General features: G+C 27.5%; 1 protein-coding gene across 1 annotated transcript; it reads right to left on the reverse strand.

Annotated features, from left to right (window-relative positions):
• Positions 1-659: 659 nt before the first annotated feature.
• LOC100209326 (uncharacterized) lies at positions 660-8,371 on the reverse strand. Its single transcript, XM_065795533.1, has 5 exons — positions 8,086-8,371; positions 6,628-6,651; positions 2,574-2,640; positions 1,224-1,411; positions 660-1,086 (listed from the first exon to the last, which is right to left on the reverse strand). Exons 1-5 carry the CDS (start codon positions 8,290-8,292, stop codon positions 931-933), a joined length of 642 nt encoding a protein of 213 aa, XP_065651605.1. The 5' UTR covers positions 8,293-8,371; the 3' UTR covers positions 660-930.
• Positions 8,372-22,991: the final 14,620 nt, after the last annotated feature.

The raw sequence follows: 22,991 nt of genomic DNA on the forward strand, positions 1-22,991 counted from the left end.
TTTTTATTAAATTAATATAAAAGCAAACTATATCATAGATGTTTCCTCCATTATGGTAACCATTATGGTTTTTATATTCTTACAAAAATCAACTCTTTTGAATTCGGGTTACCATTTTTGTATGGTAACCTGAACTAATATTTATACACAATAATAATTAAACTAATATTTATAAACAAATGCTTTGACAAGAACTTGATGTCAAAACACTGTTAAAATTTAAAATATTTTAAATATGAATGCAATTTGCTAGCTATTATTAAAGATTTGTTTTTTAACCAAATTTTGCAGTCATTGTTTAATTATTTAATGGATGTTCAAAAAGTATTATTACAAAAAAGAAATTAAAGTAAAACTTGCAGTTTAATTTCTAGAAAAAAAAATATCTGAACCTAATCGGACGCTTTTAGAGATAAATACTTGGACCTTTTGAGAGGTATAAATTCAGTGCTTTATAGTTTGTATCATGATTTATTAAGCACTAAAAATATACATTTTTCAACAAATCTGTCTCACTGTATGCTTTGATGACAAAAATGTGTAATCTCTCGCTTCAAATAGCAACGTGGGAAATTAACTACTTTCTATAATACGTCTCGTCACATATCTCATCAGCGATTTATTTTTATTTAGATGTAATTTAAATAAAAAATAAACACTTGTAGATAGTAGGCTTGTTTATCAAACTTTAAAACTACTTACATGTCACATTAAATTTTACTCAAAAAAAATATGTTCGGTTATTTTTGTAAATAATTCATTTATTATACAAGTTTTTCTCATTGAGAAAATTTAAGTGTCAATAATCTGTGACGCTTTGAATCTTTTAAGTCTCATTGTGCAAATTTATGCAGCTGTCATCACATTTTATTACTAAACTTTTCACTTCAAATTGAAGCTATTCTTATTAAAAAAATTCGTTTCGTTTTATTAGGCAATTTGATTGAGATTAGAATTAGATTTAGATATTAGCTTGGACGCTTTTATGCAATCTTGTTCCAACATATGTAATTTTTGTTTCCGATTATCTGCTTTTTCTCTTGCCTCTAAAATGCGTAATGAATTGTCTATTTCACACATTGAAGCCTGGAACCAAAATATAAAAAATCAACAGAAATGACTAGTTATATAAAAAGTAAAAGGAATAAATATATATAAAAACAACAAATGAATAACATGTAATACTAAAAATATATAACCAATAAGTTAATAATAAAGCTCACAGGTCTTTCTTTGCGAACATAAGTTTTTCTGTCTGTTTCTCTAAATTGACACTCGTCGTTAAGAGACATATGATGGCATCTTCTTGGGTTACTAGTTCTAACATTTGAGGTTTTGTCTTCTGTGCAGCCTGCTTGATTACCGTTTACTAAAGAATAGATTTTCCTGCCACATAAGCATCTTGAATAACCTGATATTAAAAACGTATTGATTAATTGTAATTGGTCAATACAAATGTAACAATCCGATATATTATAATGTAAAAACTTAACCTAAAAGATAGACTTGTAGGGGAAGGTTGCATGAATTAAGCATGTTAACAGGGTATTTTATTTTGCAGCCAAAATATCATAATAATCTATATTTATATTTGCAGACTACCATAATTTAGTCTTTCCTCTTAAAGAATATAAATGAAAAGTTCATTTAAAATGAAAAAATTTATACCGAAAATTGCGTTTTTTTCAACACTCAATCATCTCATCTTAGGAAACCTAAAAAAGCTCTCTAAAAAAGTTTGCGATACTATTTTTTGAAAAAACTTTCGCTCTTGAAATACTAAAACAAAGCTCCGTGGAGAATAACTTTAAAAAACGCGCTTTTTTTAATAAAAAGCCGCATCTCATCTTGAGCGTCTCAAAACGTATCATCTTAAACAACTTTACCAAGTACTATCATAATTTAAATAGCACGACAACAGCTTATGTATTATCTCACATAACCCATAAAATTAGCAGTAGATAAGCATAAAATATTGAGGATATAATTAATTTTTGATGATTTTGTTTCGTTCTGACAAAATTTCAAAATATTGAATAATAAAAAATTATAACGGGGATCGTAAATTTTTTCAACAATAAGACAATGGAAGGATATTAACTATCCAACCAAGAAATTAAAATAAATAACACCCCCGAACTTGTATGAATATAATTAACCAAAAAAATTCGCGAAAAAATTTGTTTTAAAAGAGGTTATACCATTTAAGGAACCTGCTCATTAGGAACCTGCTCATCTTATTCAACCTTCCCCAATTCAGAATGGTTTGAAAATCAACTGCGACAAGTTTCTTTTTTGCCTTACAGTTTGGGAACGGTAGTGCAAAGAAGTTTTTTTTCCCGGTTACAACATTGACACTATTTTTTTTGAATATGGAGTGCATTATTACTAGTGACCATGGCATCAAAACTTTGTAGATTAGCCTAGTGATACCCATATCATCCAATTTATTTAAAAGATAATTCAAAAATTCTAAATTAATGCTATAACCCAATTCAATATAAATCTGGTATATAATGAAACTAATAAAACCATATTTTTCACTTCTAAATATTTTTAGTTTAACAGCTTACTTGTATCTGATGTTGCAGTGGCTCTGCGTCTATTTATATAGCTAATTCCATCGCCAGCATCACTGTTCTAGAAAAAGTAAATTTATATTAGTTAAAAAGTTAAAAAATTCTAAATATTGGTAAAATTAGTTTGAGAGGCCAGTTTGGTTTATAGGTTATTTAGATTAATACATCTGAACAACAACAGTGCTCCGAGTGTAAGTAATTTATTTATATACTATTTATATAGCTCCATTGCCAGCATCACTGTTCAAGAAAAAGTAAATTCATTCTAGTTAAAAAATTCTAAATATTTGTTAAATTAGTTTGAGAGGCCAGTTTCAGGGGCGTTTACAGGAAATTTTTTGGGTAAGTTGAAAAAAACTATGCCCCCTCCCCTCCCTGTTTTTTTTAGTTTTTTGTAATAAAAATGTTTTAATAATTCTTTAAATGACTTATAACATCGCTAAAATAATAACTAAAGCTCAAAATACGATTTTTGCAAACTAAAAAAACTATTTTTTGAAAATACTCACTATATACAGGTTATAATATTTTAAATAAAAAATTTTACTGTGTACATTTTTTTTATACAATTTTCTAAATAACTTTAAATTATGAATAAACTTTATAAATACTTCAAAGTATCAATTTAAATCAATTTTATAAATACTTCAAACTTATAAATAATCTTTATCAACTTACATAATAAACTATCAACTTTATAAATACTTCAAAAATTATATTTATAAAAAAATTTCATTTTTATAAATACTTCAAAGAGTCAAAAAACTTATTTTAATAACTGTACAATGTTAAATGTTTTTACAATGATGTCTGGCTGGAAATAGCTAAGACGTTTTTTGAAATTATACTTTTATTATATTTGAATTTCATTTAAAACACAACTCATAAGTATTTATAACGAACTTATTAAAAACTAGTTTACTTTCTATAGACTCTGTGTGAAAAGCTAAACTAAACCAGTTAGACTTTCTCTACCATTTTGCTTTGCAATTTCTTATTATTATTCTCTTACAACCTTTTAGGCGCCTCAGTAAAAAAAAGATTTGTTGCTTGTAATGTTTCAGTATTATAAGATTGGAGTTAACTTTTGAATTTTAGACAGTAAAGTGAAGTTCAACTAAACTTCGCACAGGCCAAAATCACGTAATAAAGCCTTTGGTTTAGCAATAATAAATAAACCTAATAAAGCCTTTGGTTAAATAAAAGGCACTTAAAGATATGATGCGGTCTTTCTAACTAGTATAACAAAACACTGAATTTCTACAATTGTTTTTAGAAGAAACTGAAGATTAGAACGAAGCAAATTTAAACATAGGAAAGGGACTATTCTGGACGTTTTTCGACAACGCCTCCCGTATTTGGGCGCCGAATTGGGCGCCGCTCAAATTCAAATTAGAAGGCTCTTTTTTTTTTTTACTTTTATGCCAATTTTCCACCAAATTTTGATGGGACGGTGGGTACAGGTGCTTTATAACACTTTAAAATTGTATCATCAAACATTGTGTTAAACTTAGTACTCAGATGGTCTAGCAAAGAAACAGTGATAACTAATTTTAAATAATTTGAAATTTTTAGGCTTGTTCAAAGCATATTTGGAGGTGTCAATTAACAATATTTTTAAGTATAGAGAAAAAATCTTTTAATGCTCGAATAAGATTCAAACTATAAAAAATATCATTATTACTTGCTTGCACAATGTAATTTAAAAAGTTATGTTAAAAACATGTTTTGTTATACACTAAGCAACATTAAAATCAAAGTTTGTTATTAACTTCAGTAGAAGAAGCAGTAGCAGAGGTTTAACCATTAAATATTCTATTGATATTTTATGACATTCTTTGAGACAGGAAACCACAAGAATAAAAAACTTTTGTAAAATGTGGTTCATCATAATTCCTATTATGATTCTCATGATTCTCATAAAGGATAAACAAAATGGCTAAATAAAAATTCGAACTTAACAAGTCTAAAATCTGGATATAGACATTTTAATTTTTTTGCCACAAATGCTTGATTATCAAAAACCAAGTAACAAATACTAGTTTTTATCGATGTAGTTATAAATAGCTTCTTCTTATAATAACTCTCTGTCTTCCTTTCTTGTATCCAAAGGATATCGTGATATCAAAAATTCTGAACAATTATTATAATATTTGGTCGCTTAAGTTTAAAGGCAAGGATGTTTTCTTTAACGGACTAACTTTTCTTTGAAATGCTGTATAAACTTGTGAATTTTTTTTTGTTTAATAAAATTGAATAATCTACGGCCATATTTTATGTTTAATAAAATTGAATAATCTAATAAATTTAATAAAACACAAATTAAGCAGAGTGTATGTTAAAGGGGAAATCCGAATTTTATTTTCCATATTTGAAACTTTTGCTCTCCATATTTATTATTTAAAATGCAAGTTATTAAAATATTACGCAGTCTAGTGTAAACTAGGGATGTCCATCGATATATTTTGATATATACTTGTTGTTACTAATTAATTTTACCTTCTGATGATAGTTAAACCTGATAAAAATTTTACTCAGGGTGTATGCAATTTGGGAAGTCCAAAATTTGTTTTCACTAAAATAATCATTTTGATTTTTTTTAAACTAATCAAAGAAAAAATTTTAAAAAATGAAGTTCTATATAACGAAATAAAATATAGTATGTTAATTCAAGTTTCTGACTAAGTTATAACTTAAAAGTTCGTTTAACCTCCATCAAAATGTTGTAATTATTATTTTTTAATAATCGCAAAACTATAAAATCGAAATAATATTATGTTTTCCAGTTTTAAATTTTTTTCCCACCGTTTCAGGTGTGCATAATTTTAGTTTTTGCAGTAGTTTGGTTTTAATAGTTACATATAGTAAAACTTTTTTAAGTTGAAAAACTTTTATTTAATTTTTTTGGGTACGTCCAACGACGTAGCAGATCCCCTAGACACGCCCCACTGTCTGTGGGCAACACTGTAAGTAAAAACTTCTAAAAAAAAAGTTAGTCACACCTCCGCAAAACGTGATGACATTTTTGCATGATTTCTCCTACTTCAGTTTCAGGATTTTTTTAAAATAAAGATATAAAAATGTAGTCCATTTGCAATTAAATGAACTTTTAGCCTTTTGGCTTCTAAGAAGGATTTTTTAAATTAAATAAAAATGTTCTTATAAATAAAATTATTTTTATTAATTTATAAGTTTGATGCGTAACACGATTAATATTAAGCAAATTTTTGGCATTAAATTTGAGAAAATAGTTTATTTTTATTATGAACTAAAAAAAAATATTGTTTTGTAAAACTTAATGCCAAAATATTCTTATGACATAAATAGTAAACGCACATTTTACTACCTTTTAGTCAAATTCCAAAATCAATATCTAACCTTATATCAGTTTAAACATATACTGACATTTTTATTCTGAAGTTTTATCTCACTTTACGAAGATGCAAAAAAAAAAAAAAAGGTAAATGGATAAAATAAATTTATAAAATATTATTTTATTTTGTTGTTAATGTTTTAAAAAGACTTTTACATTATGACGTGTCTGAAAACAACAAAATATGGTTTATGTGTAACTTAGTTGGCTCAAAAAACATACGTCAAATTATTTAGACCTAAAAATAAAAAAGACATTTTTTACTTTTATGTCTGAATAACTTTTTTATAAATATTAGTATTCACAAAAAGCTATCAAACGGAAGCTAAATACTAACACATGATTCCATAGTCTGTCACTAATTTACAAAAATAACATTTAAAATACACTTTCAGTAACCAGAAGTGCTTTTTTAAATATTATTTTGAACTGGTGTTTTTTGTTCAGTTAAATCTCAATAAAAAGACTAGAAATCTAAAGAATGACTTGAATTTTTTGTAAACGGTGTGAAAACTAGTAAATTGGCGTGAGTTTAAGTTATGTGATGTGAAGCAGTGAAGTGTGGTTTGAATCAATGGAAAAAAAAAATTGTTGTAAAGTAAAATGAATTTCATTGAAATGAGTTTCAAACTTAATTAAATTTTACAAATTTGATACAATAACGTAATCACTCACCAATCTCATTCTTAAATCATGTTCCTAAAACAAAAAATTTTTTGATAATTTCATATACTTTTTTAAATTAAAAAACTTTTTTTTAAGTAATTGTTACGATTTTTGTGAAAAAAAGTTATATATATAGAAAATAAAAAGTTACAGAATTTATCATTTTTAAACATTTACTAATTTTATTAAATATAACTACTTAAAAGCAAGTAATGGAACAACTCACACCTACACACATACCAACAGCAACTCACACAACTGCACACTTGCGCAAACACGCATATGCTCGCTACCTCGCGAGGGAAGACAGGACGAGATGACGAACATTTTGAAAATTTTTAATTTTTGTAAAACCGTCTGTCAAGGAACAGTAATATTTTGCCAATATCTTATCTTAATGGTTTATTACAGCATGAGTTTTCAATTTGGAATCGGAAGAACTTTTAATAAAATTTTTATTGAGTTTTCGAAACTATCAACTACTTTACCTGAAATATTACAAAATAAACTCACATCGCAAAAAATTAACCCTAAAAAAGTTCCACCCGTGGAGTACTACCAATTAGCAATAACCCTAAACGTATTTTTTTTTTTTTTTTTCCAGCTAAAAAACTTACGCGAATTAAAGCACGTTAACAATAAAGGAATGTTCTTAAAACACACTCTACCCTCAAAATGTACCTCCTGTGATATCTAAAAAATGCGCTAAATAAATGCGATAGATATTGTTTCATTTATTAGATGGTGCGACAATTGTACACATTTGATATCAAAAATTTCTTTCAAATTTGAGCATGCATAAAGGAGAAATGTTGTAGCACTATTTTCACTACCCAAATGCACGGGACGTAAAAAATACGTCTCTTAAACATTTTGAACGTCTTTTGAACGTTCAAAAGACGTCTTTTTCAGATCCTGTGCCTACTGGGTAATGTTTAGCAATTTTCTAAAATTGTCAATAGCATTTCGAAACTTTTTATCAGAAAACCTAAACTTGTTTAAAAAGATGCAAGCACTGTCGATGCCTTATATTTTTAATGTCACGTCTTAAATATTTTTAACATGGCTTCCACATGAATTCTGAGAGCTTTTCCATACAAGGGTGCTTTTCAAACAACCAAATATTTGTTAAACTGATGTCTTTATTAACTAAAATATTCAGGGTCACCTTTTTCTAAGTTGTAACATGCCATTCCATGTTTTGAGTCGGTATTAATCATGGATCTTGCTTTTTAAAAAAACATAAATTAATTTAAAAAGTTTTGGAAACGCTAGATTATTTAGAAAAACTGGTATTTTAAAACACAAGCTATAAACGCAATTCTATTTCTAGCCTTTTTTTTTTTTTTTTGAATTTTTCATAGAACAATTCATTTTGCCCTGTCATTCACACACAATATACAAGATTCGTCAAAATACTGTATATAATATATAGTAATAAAAATGTTAAAAAAAACATCTATAAACCTTTTCTAACAGTTTTTGATACTTTCCCAATTTGAAATTAAAATCTTTTCTTTCATGATCGTGCAACATTTTATGGTTTGAGGCGTCTGAAAATTTTCTTACGCAAACAGTATCTTCAGAACACTTTTCTAAATCCGAAGTTGAAGAATATCTAACAATTGCGTACGTAACACCAAATCCGTTTTTGTTCATTTCAAAAGCAGTCATTTAGCTATTATTTGATACTTACTACCATAGACTATACCACAGACTATTTCATAAAACGATACAGACTAAATGTTTTTTTTTTAACGTTAATGGAATTTTTACGCGAGTTAGTAAAAATAATATTGACTTTTAATTTTGACTTTATTATTGACAACTGACAAAGTGGTTACTTTTAACAGTTTCGGTTCACATGAAAGTTATAACTAAGCAAGAAACATGTTTACTTTAATATTCTTAAAAATATTTGCATAACGGATAAAATATGAATAATACACAACAGCTTGAGAAAAAAAAGAGTTGGTATTTTATTTTCATCAAAAACAAAGCCAATACAATTAATATTACTTTATTATCTGAAAATAAAGCCAAATAATTAAAACAGGAGGGGTTAAATTAAATTGAAAACTATTATTTCAAAGTATTACCTAGAAAACGGCTTAAGGATTACAAAATGAAGTTAAGTATTGACTACTCTGCCAAATAATATTTTTGCAATACATTTTATGTTTATTATGTAAGCAGTTTATACAAGAAAATGTTTTTGCTCGAATTAAAATTGGAATTAAAAAACTGAATGGCCTTAGAGCGAACATAAAATATTGTGTTACTAGATCAATTATAATTTAAATAAATGTATTTATGACGTAAGTCGTGATTAGGGTTTAATGACAATTTTTGTACATTGATTTTATGTCCCTGGTTTGTTATAGCATTATTACATTGTAGATAAATTAAAATATTTAAAGAATTCAATGTTAAAAAATTTAAAGAATTATTAAATGATAAAGTTTGAAAGCTAGTTTAACAAAATTGTTTTATACTTTGTTAATTACAACCATATAATTCCATTAAGTTAACTTTACACAATTAAAATAGAGGTAACATGAAGAAGAATAAGACAATTGGATGAAGAAATTAAAAAGTTATTTCGTTAATAAGTTTCTGTTATTAGACTCTAAACATAAAAAACATTGTTGTCAAGTAACTTATTGTTAAATATTTTAAATAATATTGCTTTGTCCATGGTTTATCATAGATTTTCAAGATCATCAGATGTTGATAAAAAATTATAAGATACCAAGTAAATTATAAGGTTTCACCAAGTCGTTACAATAATTTTCACCAAGTCGTTACAAGTTTTTTTATAAAATGGCAAAAATAAACTAAAACTAAACTTAGGTTTCGACACGTTTAAACAACTGCTTCTACTTAACTGCCTCTACTGCTACTACCGTATTCAATTAAACCTACTTATGTTTTTATAATTTGAAATTCCAATTTAAATTTAATTTGATAATATATAGTATTGACGTTTTTTTTTTGTTTTTTTTTACTCTTTCTTTTTTTGATTACCTTTTTAAAGTATTTCATATGTTTTTTCATTTTATTATATTTTTTTGTTTAGTTTTCAAGATTTCCTGAAATACTTATTGATCAAAAAAACTTTGAAATTTGTTGATTTTAATAATTTAATATTTTGGGAAAGTTTGCCTGTTATCTAATTTCACTGCTAGACTTTTGAAACAATGTTTCTATAAATAACGCCTCCAATTTTTAAATTGGTTCCAACATCTAAGGCTACCTTCCCATAAACTTCAATCATATGATTGGTTCTAGCGTTTAACTACCACTATAAATTAGTTATGTTGTGATAACTATTTCAAAATTTAAAACTTTTATGACGATTTGCAAAGTTATTTATACTTTAATTTTTAGTTATTCGCAAGTTTATAATCTTACTTTAGGCACAAGTTTATAATCTTACATTATTAAGTTTGTGAATGTACTGTATGTGGTTAATCGCTTGGTAGTGTCATTTAAACATTGAATTATTAAAATAATTATTTTTAAAATGTTATGAAAGTGTATCACTAATCCATTTCCTTTATCTAGATTTTTTCTTTTTTTAAATATTTCTTAGGAATCTTTCCTAATTTTAAATGGAGTCATATCTATATAAATCTGTTTATGATTATCAGATAACTTTGGGTGTTAATCTACTATATCAAAGGTGACTTAGGATGTTAATCTACTATATTAAATAACCTAAAGCAGGTCGGAAATATCTGCGATAATGCTAACACAAACGGCTTTTAACCATATATGGAAGTTTCGTTTTTTAATTAAAACCCGTTATACCCTTTGGGTTAAGAATTATTAATTGCTATTAATTATTTATTAATAACGGGGAGCATTATTGGAACACTCTTTTAATACTAAGCTTTTATGTATTTCTTGGTTTATGTACTGGTTTATGTTTCTGCTTATGAATGTCTTGGTACCATCATTGATTTTGACTATCAATATGAAATGTTTTACGGTGAGCTGCTTACTAACTCGTGATATATGATATATGAATCCCAGTGTTTTTACAGATTTTTTAAAAAAATCATAATTTTATTGAAAATATCAATAACTAATAATTGCCGAAAAATCGGTCGCATTATTGATTAATGATCAGATTTTGATCATAATGATCAAAGTTTACTTTACTTAATGTAGTTACTATTGTGTAGAGCTGGGGCATTAAACTAGGTAAAAATGACTTTCAATGCGTGAAGTGCTATAGCTGTTATATTAGACGACTAATTTCATTTTTATTTATTCCTTGTTTTCTAAAATACAGCTAAAAATATGTAAAAAAACAAACAAAACAAAAACGCTATTGTAATTTAAATTTTTGTTTCACTCTTGTTTTTCTTCAGGTTTTAGCAGGTTGCACTTAGCTTTCCTGCTCTGGGGCTTGCTGAAATAACTGATTTTAAAAGCTAACAAAACAGATTATGTATAAATAAATTTGTACTTTATTAAATTTTTCAGATAATATATCCAGTTTAATTGTTATTAATGATTTATTTACTAATAATCCGTATTTGGGTTGCTTACTGCTAGTATATAGAAGTTTCTTTTTTCATTAAAATCTATTATATCTTTTAGGTTAAGAAAGTTTGAGTTATACATTAGTAAACATATTTTCTCACATAGTTGCTGTATTTATACACATATTTGTTTTATCCTCAGTTTTTATAATAAAAAACTGGGGATAAAACTAATGCATTAGTTTCTATAACAAGTTGTTTTACATCATGATGAAGTAATGTTTTTATAATATAACATTCAAAAATTTTAGATTTTTTATTGACACAACAGTCATTATAATAAAAAACTGGGGATAAAACTAATGCATTAGTTTTATCCCCAGTTTTTTTATTATAATGAAAAAACCCAACAAACATGCCTTTATCAGACCGCCGTCTGAAATGCCGCTGATGGCATTTTGATAGTGGTTCATAGCTTGATTTCCCTCTAAAATAACGGCAGATGCTAGAGCACGTTGGACCGATGTTGTTTTTATACAGAATGTCGACGCTGGCAACGCAGCATGACGGTCCAATGTCTGCGTTGCCTAAAGTGAAAAATATATACTTGCAGGAGTGACAAATTTAAACCGGCTCACTCAAAACAAAATTATTATCTAATTTAAAGTCCTATATTTAGACAACATATCTGCTTTTCCATTTGAAAACTATCTTGGACAGATGAAAAAGTTAATACGAAAGCCTAATTTTCCATTACAACAGATACAACGAAGATTGTATGAGAAAGATTTATTGGAACAGAAAATGGTTGTTGTTAAGTATCCTATATTAAAACAACAGATGAATCTTTTATATATTGAATAATTTTAGATATTGAATAAGCAACTTATTTTGAGAGATTTTTGTATTAAGTGTACTGTAGGTGATAATTATTGCATATTAAAAACAGGTGAAATTGTTAGACATAATGTCTACACTGTAACAGTTTAGACATTATGTCTATACTGTTTATCATCTCCATGTTTCTTAACTATGTTTAGTAAACATAGTTAAGAAATATGGAGATGATAACATTTAAGTTGTATACTTAATATATGTATTGATTTAAAATTGTAGGCATGCTTTTCACAAATCCTTGGAATTCATCATCCGTTGGAATATACTTAGTTTGTAATTTATCAGAAAATACAAGTTATAGCTTTATTTGTAGCATTGATAAGAGGTATGTACTTTTGCCTTACAAACAAAAATATGTTGCACTTCCACTTTTGCATTTTTCAAAGTTTTTTTGTCTATGTAATAAAATTTATTCTGAATAAAGATATAATAATATCTATAAACTATTTCTATAATAAATTTTTATTTTAATTTAAATAGTATTTTTTTAATTAACATTTAAAAAAAAGTTAAATCATTCAAATCTCAAGCAACAAATAAGCAATACATATCCCAGAAACCATAACTTCGCTGTTCTTGTATTCAGTTTTATTAAAAGTTTTATTAAAAAACCTTAGGTTCAGGGGCGCTTAAAGCATTTTTTGGTCTTTGAGATAGATAACTTCCAAACATGGAGCAAACTCCAAACAATAATGTTTATACTTATGTCAAATAAAGATGCTTTGCAAAAAGTTGCGATGATTGGAGCTTGGGAACAAAAAAGCCCCCAAAAAAAATACATTTAATTCTTCAGTTTTACCGACTGATATAACTTCATTAGTATATGTTGTTATGGATATCAAAGTTTGCTTGAAAGATCTTTATATCAAAATGAAATTAATACAAAATTGCTGCAAAGTTTAACAGTGGGAAAAATTAATAAAGGAATTTTTGATAAGTTAAGATTACCACTTAATGACTTTGAGGAGCTAAATATCCTTGAAGAACTTTTAAAAAAAAATAAAACAGTATTTTGAAACATTAGTAATTTTTTTTAAAGCTTTTTCTTTCCCCAAGGTTAATAGGATGACTATATAATACTACAAGTTAAAAAAATTAACTTTTTTTTTTATTATTTTTGTCAATTCGTTTTAATGCAACCATCATATAACAATTTGATTGCAGTTATCAATAGTGGGGTGGTGTGTGTTGCATAACAGGCTAACATCTTACCATTGTGTCATTACTGCATTAAGTTTAATAAGTTTTGGGCAGTTACTATTGGGTAGTAATCTATCAGAAATAAAGTTCAGATATAAACCTTATAATGCAAGTAATGGTATAGAATCTCTTAAACTGTTTTAAACTTTCTATAGTTTAATTTTAATTTTTGTTTTAAAAATTGACACAAAGGAAAACCATCTGAGCCCCATAACTGGCACAATGTTTGTGAAACACAATAGAAAAAAAAATGTCAGAAAATGCTACTGACTCATTTGATTGAACACATTTAAATGTGTTACATGTGTTTATTTCAATTTTTGAACTATTACTTGGTTAATTGTGTTATAACAATATTTTTCACATATTCTGCTACAATATATTTGCAATTTTTATATAGAGGTTGTTGCTATAGCAAGCAAAGATGGATACAACTTTAAAGATACTATAAGAAGAATGTCTGGTTCGCATTTTACCAATAAACTTTGTTGTCAGCTCAATTGGAACAGTGGTTGACGTAAAGAAGGCAAAACTGACTTTTTTTTAAATCTCAAAAATAAAATTGGATTAAAAGAATTGCTATGTAGACGTGTACTTGAGAGTGAGTTTATTTTTCTTTTTGTTGGCATGTCATTTTAGCATGTCTTTCTGAAAAAATAATGTTATTTGTTTAATAAATGATTTCTAGATGAACCAAATTTCTTAAATATAATATACTGAGTGAACAAAACTTCGTAAATCCAAATAAATATTTTTTAGAGAACAGGCATAAAACAATTTAATTTCAAACTTTAGTTTTGAGGTAATTTTTTGTTGATAACAACTAAAAACTAATAAAGTTGGGGGAGGGGGTGCAAGCTTGGGGTTGGTGGAAAAATTTCCGCTAATATAATAAATGTCCCCTTCCGTGGGCGAGTGTATAATTCCACTTAAAACATAATAATCCTAAAACTGCATCTAAAATATAATCTATTCGCAGGTCTTTTTCTTTCATTATCTGTTATGTAATCAATCTTTGATAAAAATTTTTAGACTAAAATTATTGTAAAAGTAAAATGCAGTTTTTATTTTTTAAATTTTTTACATGTTGCTAGGTTACATGTTTACATGTTACATTTTTTAGGAATGTTAAACTAACAAATTATGTAACAGGTCATCAAACGCACAATTTTTGCGTTGGTGTTGTACATGTTTGCTAGGAATGTTAAACTAACAAATTATGTAACAGGTCATCAAACGCACAATTTTTGCGTTGGTGTTGTACATGTTTGCTAGGAATGTTAAACTAACAAATTATGTAACAGGTCATCAAACGCACAATTTTTGCGTTGGTGTTGTACATGTTTGCTAGGAATGTTAAACTAACAAATTATGTAACAGGTCATCAAACGCACAATTTTTGCGTTGGTGTTGTACATGTTTGCTAGGAATGTTAAACTAACAAATTATGTAACAGGTCATCAAACGCACAATTTTTGCGTTGGTGTTGTACATGTTTGCTAGGAATGTTAAACTAACAAATTATGTAACAGGTCATCAAACGCACAATTTTTGCGTTGGTGTTGTACATGTTTGCTAGGAATGTTAAACTAACAAATTATGTAACAGGTCATCAAACGCACAATTTTTGCGTTGGTGTTGTACATGTTTGCTAGGAATGTTAAACTAACAAATTATGTAACAGGTCATCAAACGCACAATTTTTGCGTTGGTGTTGTACATGTTTGCTAGGAATGTTAAACTAACAAATTATGTAACAGGTCATCAAACGCACAATTTTTGCGTTGGTGTTGTACATGTTTGCTAGGAATGTTAAACTAACAAATTATGTAACAGGTCATCAAACGCACAATTTTTGCGTTGGTGTTGTACATGTTTGCTAGGAATGTTAAACTAACAAATTATGTAACAGGTCATCAAACGCACAATTTTTGCGTTGGTGTTGTACATGTTTGCTAGGAATGTTAAACTAACAAATTATGTAACAGGTCATCAAACGCACAATTTTTGCGTTGGTGTTGTACATGTTTGCTAGGAATGTTAAACTAACAAATTATGTAACAGGTCATCAAACGCACAATTTTTGCGTTGGTGTTGGCGTAGGCATTTTTATTTACATAGCAAAAATATTGACTATTTTTTGAATCAATAATCTGAGCGCAAATAATACAGATGTGAGTTTTGAGTTGTTATGCGTTTAAGTAATATTTTGGAATTATATTTGTTTAATGACAAAACGTGCATATATATATATATATATATATATATATATATATATATATATATATATATATATATATATATATATATATATATAAACGATAATTTCTGTTTTAAATCAAAACTAACACCCACTCAATGTACCGAGCTTAACGACTTTAAAAATGACCTTTTAAATTTAGTAAAATCTCTCAAATTTAGAAACACTAACAATCAATTTCAAACAAAACAAAAAAATAAAACAAAGATATTCTCAAAATTGTAACCAGCAAAGAAGTTCAGATCTTTGCTGATAAAACCAATAATCTATATAAAATAATAAATTAAAAATATTTAACAAAGCCGTTTTCTTTGCCAAACAACACACCACAATAACAGACAACCAGCTCAGAATCATAAAACATTGTCAAAAATCCCTCCTCTAATACAACGACAACGCGTGGATAAAAAAACCAAATCATAAAAGTTTTGATTTAACAATGGACAGCTACAATAGCGCTGAACTTTGTGAACTAGTAGGGATTTACATACTCAACGAGCTATCCAATATAATTATAAAAATCAATATATGGCGTTACCGTGATGATGGCGTGTTGATAATACATAATTCTAATAACCAAGAAATGGAGCGATTGCGAAAAAACAAAATCAAAAAAAGTTTGAAGATGTTGGATTTTAAATAGATATAAAAACAAATCTTAAATCAGTTAACTTCCTTGATTTCACTTTTAGTTTAGCCCAAAACACCCGTAAGCCTTTCAAAAAACCCAAAGATAATCTTCAATACATTCACACATCTTCTAATTACTCACCACAAATTATTAAACGCCTACTTCAATATGCAACAGGCTTTCGAAAAATTCCTCGCGCAAAGTTATATCTAATCCATCTGAAAAGGAATATAAACGAGCACTAAAAAATAGCGGATACAAAAACTGCTCCATCCCAGTGAAAAAGCGCACATGGGATACGCGTGGATTTTAAATCACCAACTGAGTGGATTTCTCCGCATAATTCATTTCTAAACCGAATGCCAGCACCAGGTGCTTTGACATTAACAACATTCGAAAAAAATATTTTTTCAATAAATACAGCAGTACCTTTAAATGCTTTTTTTTCAATCTCTGGATGCATTCTTAATGCAGCTACTGTTTCTTCGCAAAAAACAGACAAACAAAACTTTACAGATTGTCTCTCTATTGGTTTTGGATAAACTGATTTAGCTGTAAGTTTAGAGAGTTTAAAAAGACTATTGCACTCAGTTTTATATAAAGTTTCTAAATCACTCCACTTAGCCAAAGTCAGTTCTTTATTGTTCAAAAATTGAAGTTCGTCAGTCTTTTCTGTCAACCAATTGTTTCGTATAGATTTTAAGAGATGCACATAATCATACAAATAATATATACATGATGTTGTTAACCATGGTTTACTATCAACTGTTTTAAACATTCCAAAAAATCTTTGATTTACACAGTTACCATCAGTAATTATTACCAGTGTCTTACTATTTTCAATATTATTTATCGTATCAACAATTTGTTGACATTGAGCAAACTGAAATTCAAAGGAAAGATTTGCAACAGGTTACGCTCTACATATAAATTCTGGACCTCCAAAAAGACATTTAATCATAAATGATAAAATTGTTTTAGCTAACTTTTCAGGGTAGTTTACTGCTTTACCAAACAAAGCACCTCTTTGGTAAAGTAATGAAGCTTTGACATAGACCTCATCAATTAGTAGTATGGAAGTTCTATTCAATGGATTTAAATTCATAAAAAGACTATTTATGAAACTTAGGTCCTCCATTGAGCTTATTTTTGAAGTCAATTGTGTTATATCCAAGTATAAGGACTTATACTTGACTACAAGTTGCCAAGTATAAGTCCTTATGCTTGGCAACTTGTAGTCAATACACAAAAAATCATATTCAATCATATTTGCTATGCGACTTCGTCGCATAGCAAAATATTCATATGCTCTACATATAATATCTGAAGTATATAAAACTTCACCAACATTAACTTTTCTCATAGCATTAAGGTGTTCGAATAGAATATTTGACTAAAGCGAACTTTCTTTATTTTTTAAAAACCTAACTGCTTCAAATAAAGCTGATTTTGTTTTTATTAACTTTAATTTGTTAACAGCTAAAGATAAAATATTACAAGTTGTGCCATTATGGTTAGCTACAAATGAATAATTATTGAAAATTACTAAAATAAATAATGGAACACCAAGTTTGTACATTTTTGATTGTATGTGTAAACTTTTTTCATTAAGCTGGAAAACAATAACATCGTTATTATCACTTAACAAAGATTGAATATCGTCGAATATAAGTTCATCCTCTTTTAGAAAATCATTTAACTCATCTGGTAAAATGCTTCGAAAACCGCTTGAAGTTACAGTTTTTCTTACTTTACTTGCTGGTGTGGCTAAATAACTAGGCGGAATATTTTTAAAAACAGATGGTGGGTTTAAAGGTCGTTGCTTCCCATATTTGCTTTCATAAGGTGTTTCATTTGGCCAATGAAGTTGACATACTGCTGTATAGTCTATAACAATAAAACCAGTTCTTAGGATAGCTTCACTACATTTTTTTCTCTCCTCTAATTCTTTAAGAATTTATAAATTGATATTTTTTTTGTAGTTGAGTATTGATATTTTTGTTGTAGTTGTAATTGATATTGTAGTTGTATAAGTTGATATTTTTGTTGTAGTTAAGATAGTTTGACTTGCAAAGAGATACACAGCATTTTAAAGCCATTTTAATTATTAAAAAAACTTACCGTTAGTTTGACAATATTATTACCTTACAACGTCTTGAACCTTATAACGTTATCGTCTTGAAGTTGCGCTATCTAATTTATAAACCAATCAAATTGTAATGATTTATTAAAAAAGCGTGAACACAAACTTTCGTCTAATGTTAAAAGATGAAAATGTAAACACAGTATTAGGAATTGGCCTTCAGTTTAACAACTTTGTTGCGCGATGTCAAGGCCTGTTATTATAGAAGGCCGTGGTCACACATAATATGATATTTTGAAACTAATAAACAAACATCTAAATTTCTATAAGTAAATTTATTCTTTGATCATTGCCTTCATATCCTATCTTATTTTCATATCATAATCTATTATGGTATTATTTATATAACATATCACAACTATATTATTAAATTTGTGATGTTCAAATATTATATGAACATTCTCTAACATGTTTATATGATAATTGAATATAGTTCTTGAGTATATTATCTGCAAACAATTGTCTGATGCAAGTTCAAATGTTGTCAAAAACCAAGCATGCATGCATGGGACACTGCAGTGTCCCACAAAGAAATGCTGGTTTGAAAGTCAAATTTGCTTTATTAAAAGAAAAAATTAAAATAGGGGGAGATAGGGAGGTTTCTGTAACTTTTTTTAGGCTCCAAAACTTTTAACTTTATATATAATAAGGTTCATAAAACTTAAGGGACTTTTGAAGTACATTGAGGAACAAAAACGGGATATTTACAGAAACTTTTCAATTTTTAATCTGGAGTACCACAGTGTAATTGGGAATAAAGTCTCTGGGTCCAGTATTCAAAGTAATATGATCTTAAGTAATATATAAATTAAATAAAATGCTTTAAAATGCATGCAGTTATACATATAACTCATGATAGTTAACTATATGTATAACTAGTTATACATAAAATTTATTATATATAACTTATTTTTTAAGGTTATGCTTAAACAAATTAGTACCAATTAATTCAAATTCAAGACTTAGTTAAAGTTCAAGTTCTTATTTGTTCATTGTTTTTTCACTATTTTATATTTATTTGTTCAAATTTGTTAACTAATACTAATTCTTACTACAGTAAGAATATTTATCATTGTTGAACGTGATTTTATTAGTAACTTAGTTTTACTTTCAACATATTTTGACAACACCCTTTACATTTTAAATGATGACAGCTTTACTTTTCTATTGATGTTAAATTTATTACGTTTCAATAACTCAGATTGAATTTTAACTGAATTATTGTAAGCTTTGTAAGGGTTTGTTGTAAATCAAATGGTGTTGTAAATAAAGTAAAAATAATATATATATATATATATATATATATATATATATATATATATATATATATATATATATATATATATATATATATATATATGTATATATATATATATATGTATATATATATGTATATATATTTATATATATATATATATATATATATATATATATATATATATATATATATATATATATATATTTATAAATATATATATAATTTTTACTTTATTTACAACACCATTTGATATACAACAAACCCCTACAAAGCTTACAATAATTCAGTTAAGATTCAATCTGAGTTATTGAAACGTAATAAATTTAACATCAATAGAAAAGTAAAGCTGTCATCATTTAAAATATAAAGAGTGTTGTCAAAATATGTTGAAAATAAAATTAAGTTACTAATAAAATCACGTTCAACAATGATAAACATTCTTACTGTAGTAAAAAATAGTACTAACTTATAAATTTGAACAAATAAATATAAAATTAACAAAAACAATGAATAAATAATAACTTGAACTTGAACTTTAACTAAATCTTGAATTTAAATTTATTGGTACTAATTTGTTCAAGCATAACCTTAAAAAATAAGTTTTTATAACAAATTATATGTATAACTAGTTATACATATAGTTAACTATCAGGAGTTATATGTATAACTATATGCATTTTAAAGCATATTATTTTATTTAAACATTTCTTTAGATCATATTACTTTGAAAACTGGACCCAGAGGCTTTATTCCCAATTACACTGTGGTACTCCAGATTAAAAATTGAAAAGTTTCTGTAAATATCCTGTTTTTGTTCCTCAATGTAGTACGTAAGTCCCTTAAGTCTTAAGGACCTTATTATATCTAAAGTTAAAAGTTTTGGAGCATAAAAAAAGTTACAGAAACCCATCTCCATCCTATTTTTTTTTTTTTTTAATAAAGAAAATTGGGAATTCTTTGACTTTCAAACCTGCATTTCTTTGTGGTACACTGCAGTGTCCCATGCATGCAAGATTGGTTTTTGACAACATTTCAACTTGCATCAGTTTATTGTTTGCAAATAATTTACTCAAGATCTATATTTAAATAACTATTATATTATCCTAATAATACGTCTATTTGCACAAATCTTAATCTTATTTCTATAAAGAAAGATAAATATTATTCGTGGTACTTACATACTTGCTTGCCATTCTCTATATTATTATAAAATATTTTCACACAATATAAACGTAACGCAATGCAATGTCGATTTAAAATATTTTTTTAATTTTTTTTTAAAAAGTTCCAACTTTCAAATTAATACCCATGCAAATCCCACAGGAAACCCACGTGGGATTTCCCATGTGTGTAAATACCATATGGTTCCCACATGTAACCCATGTGGGATCACCCACATGGGTTAAAGGTGACAAATTTCCATATGGATACCACATGGGAAAATCCGTCCCACGTAAATCCCATCAATCCGACACGGAACCCACGCGGAACCCATGTGGGACGCGGTTTTATTTTTCACTGGGATTAAATATCAGATCAAACAAAGAACATCCCAAAAAGTCGTAAACGCAATATAATACGATTCAACCCCTTATTTAACAAAAACGTTCCACAAATGTTGCTAAAATTTTTTTAAATTTACTAGAAAATAACTTTCCTAAAACATTCATTTTTTATTATTATTTTTTTTCTTTTTTTTTTAGGTGCCCCAAGAAGTCCTAACGGTCTTGTCACAGAGCACCGTGGAAGTGCGTTTAACCAGGAAGTTCACGCCTCCTTCCTTACTGCGACGCGAAAATATGCTCAAAGCTGGATCTCCTGCTTATAAAGCAAGCGTTCTAACCACTGCGCCACAGCCGCACACAATGAGTGCACACAACATACAAACTTCAGAAAATCTTTAACAGAAACAATGTAAAGGTAAGGTATAGCTGCACTGAAAAATATTGAAAAAGTTATAAAAAACCACAACAACAAAAATTATCTTTCCAAGAATTGAAAATAATGACCCAAAATGCAATTGTCAAAATAAAGCAGAATCCCCCTGAATGGTAAGTGCAAATCCACAAACATTAAACATAAATGCACAATCGTAGCTAAAAACTAACCCAACAATGTCAATATTGGGTTAACGGAAGATGAATGGAAAACCAGATATAACAACCACAAATCATCATACAGTAATGTTAAATACAAAAAGTTGACCGCCCTATCAAACTACGTCTGGGACTTGAAAAATAATCTTAACGAAACCCCTTTATTAACATAGTTTGTTCTGAAAAAGTAGCCAAACAAAACAACAATATTCAAAAAATGAAATAATTTTTTTAAGAAAAAGTTTCTTATATTATAATATTACTTAAAATATTAAATAGTACAACACCTTTTCAAGATGTAATTGAGAACTTGAAAGTTGTAATTAAGAAAAGTAAAATGTAATTGAGAAATACAACATGTAATTTAGAAGTTTCAATATGTAATTAAGAAATACAACATGTAATTTAGAAATTTTAAAATATAATTGAGAAACCCAACATGTAAATAAGAAATCGCAATATGTAATTTGAAAAACAAAAGTTGTAATTAAGAAATCGTAATATGTAAATGAGAATACATTATTTGTAATTGTGAATTCAATGTAAGCTTAAAGGTCATTACAAAAGATCTTCTTAGAAATGCACTTTAATAAGTTAATAATATCAAGTTTAGCATTTGTATGCACCAGCAATACAGTAATACAGTAATGGAATTTATAAATCGTTGTGCTATTTGTCAATACACTATGAATAGAAAGTCTGTTATTAAATTGAATCCGTGCAAGAGCTTATTTTGCCAAATTTGTTTACAACCACTTCTGGAACAACCAGAACCACCTTGTCCAATTTGTAGACATGAAATACATACAACTGAACAAGTTGAAAGAAAACGTTATCTTTTATCTTCATCAAATGGTAGAACAAGAGTAATTGAATGTGCTGAGCGAAGCGACGATTGGGTGACTTTGGCGCAAACTAGGTGTCAAATATACAATTTGACAGTATAATAAATGTCAAATAAATAGACAGCATACAATTGGATCCGCAGCGGAAATTTAAATTTTATTAGAAGAGGTGGTTTTAAACCTAAAAAATTAACCGATGATCAAATCGAAATAATACTGATTGAAACGGATTAACACGGATTGAAAGTGACTGTCAGTTGACATTGGTGGCCATTAAAACAAGGATATTTAGACAACTTAATATTAGCGTCACTACAACCACAATTGCCAATTACCTCGAAGGCAAACTACTTTCATTTAAAAAAGTGCACAAGAAGTCTACTACAATGAATAGTAATGAAAACAAATAAAAAAGAGCTGAATATGTTAGGAACATTAAAGAACACAACACAAATGGTCATCAGATAGTTTGACTGGATAAAACAAATTTTATTCTTTTTTGTAGAAAAACGCAAGGACGTGTTAAAAACGGGAAAAGAGCAATAATGAA

Source organism: Hydra vulgaris, chromosome 04 (genome assembly GCF_038396675.1).
Source record: "Hydra vulgaris chromosome 04, alternate assembly HydraT2T_AEP".
Taxonomy (NCBI): Eukaryota; Metazoa; Cnidaria; class Hydrozoa; order Anthoathecata; family Hydridae; genus Hydra; species Hydra vulgaris.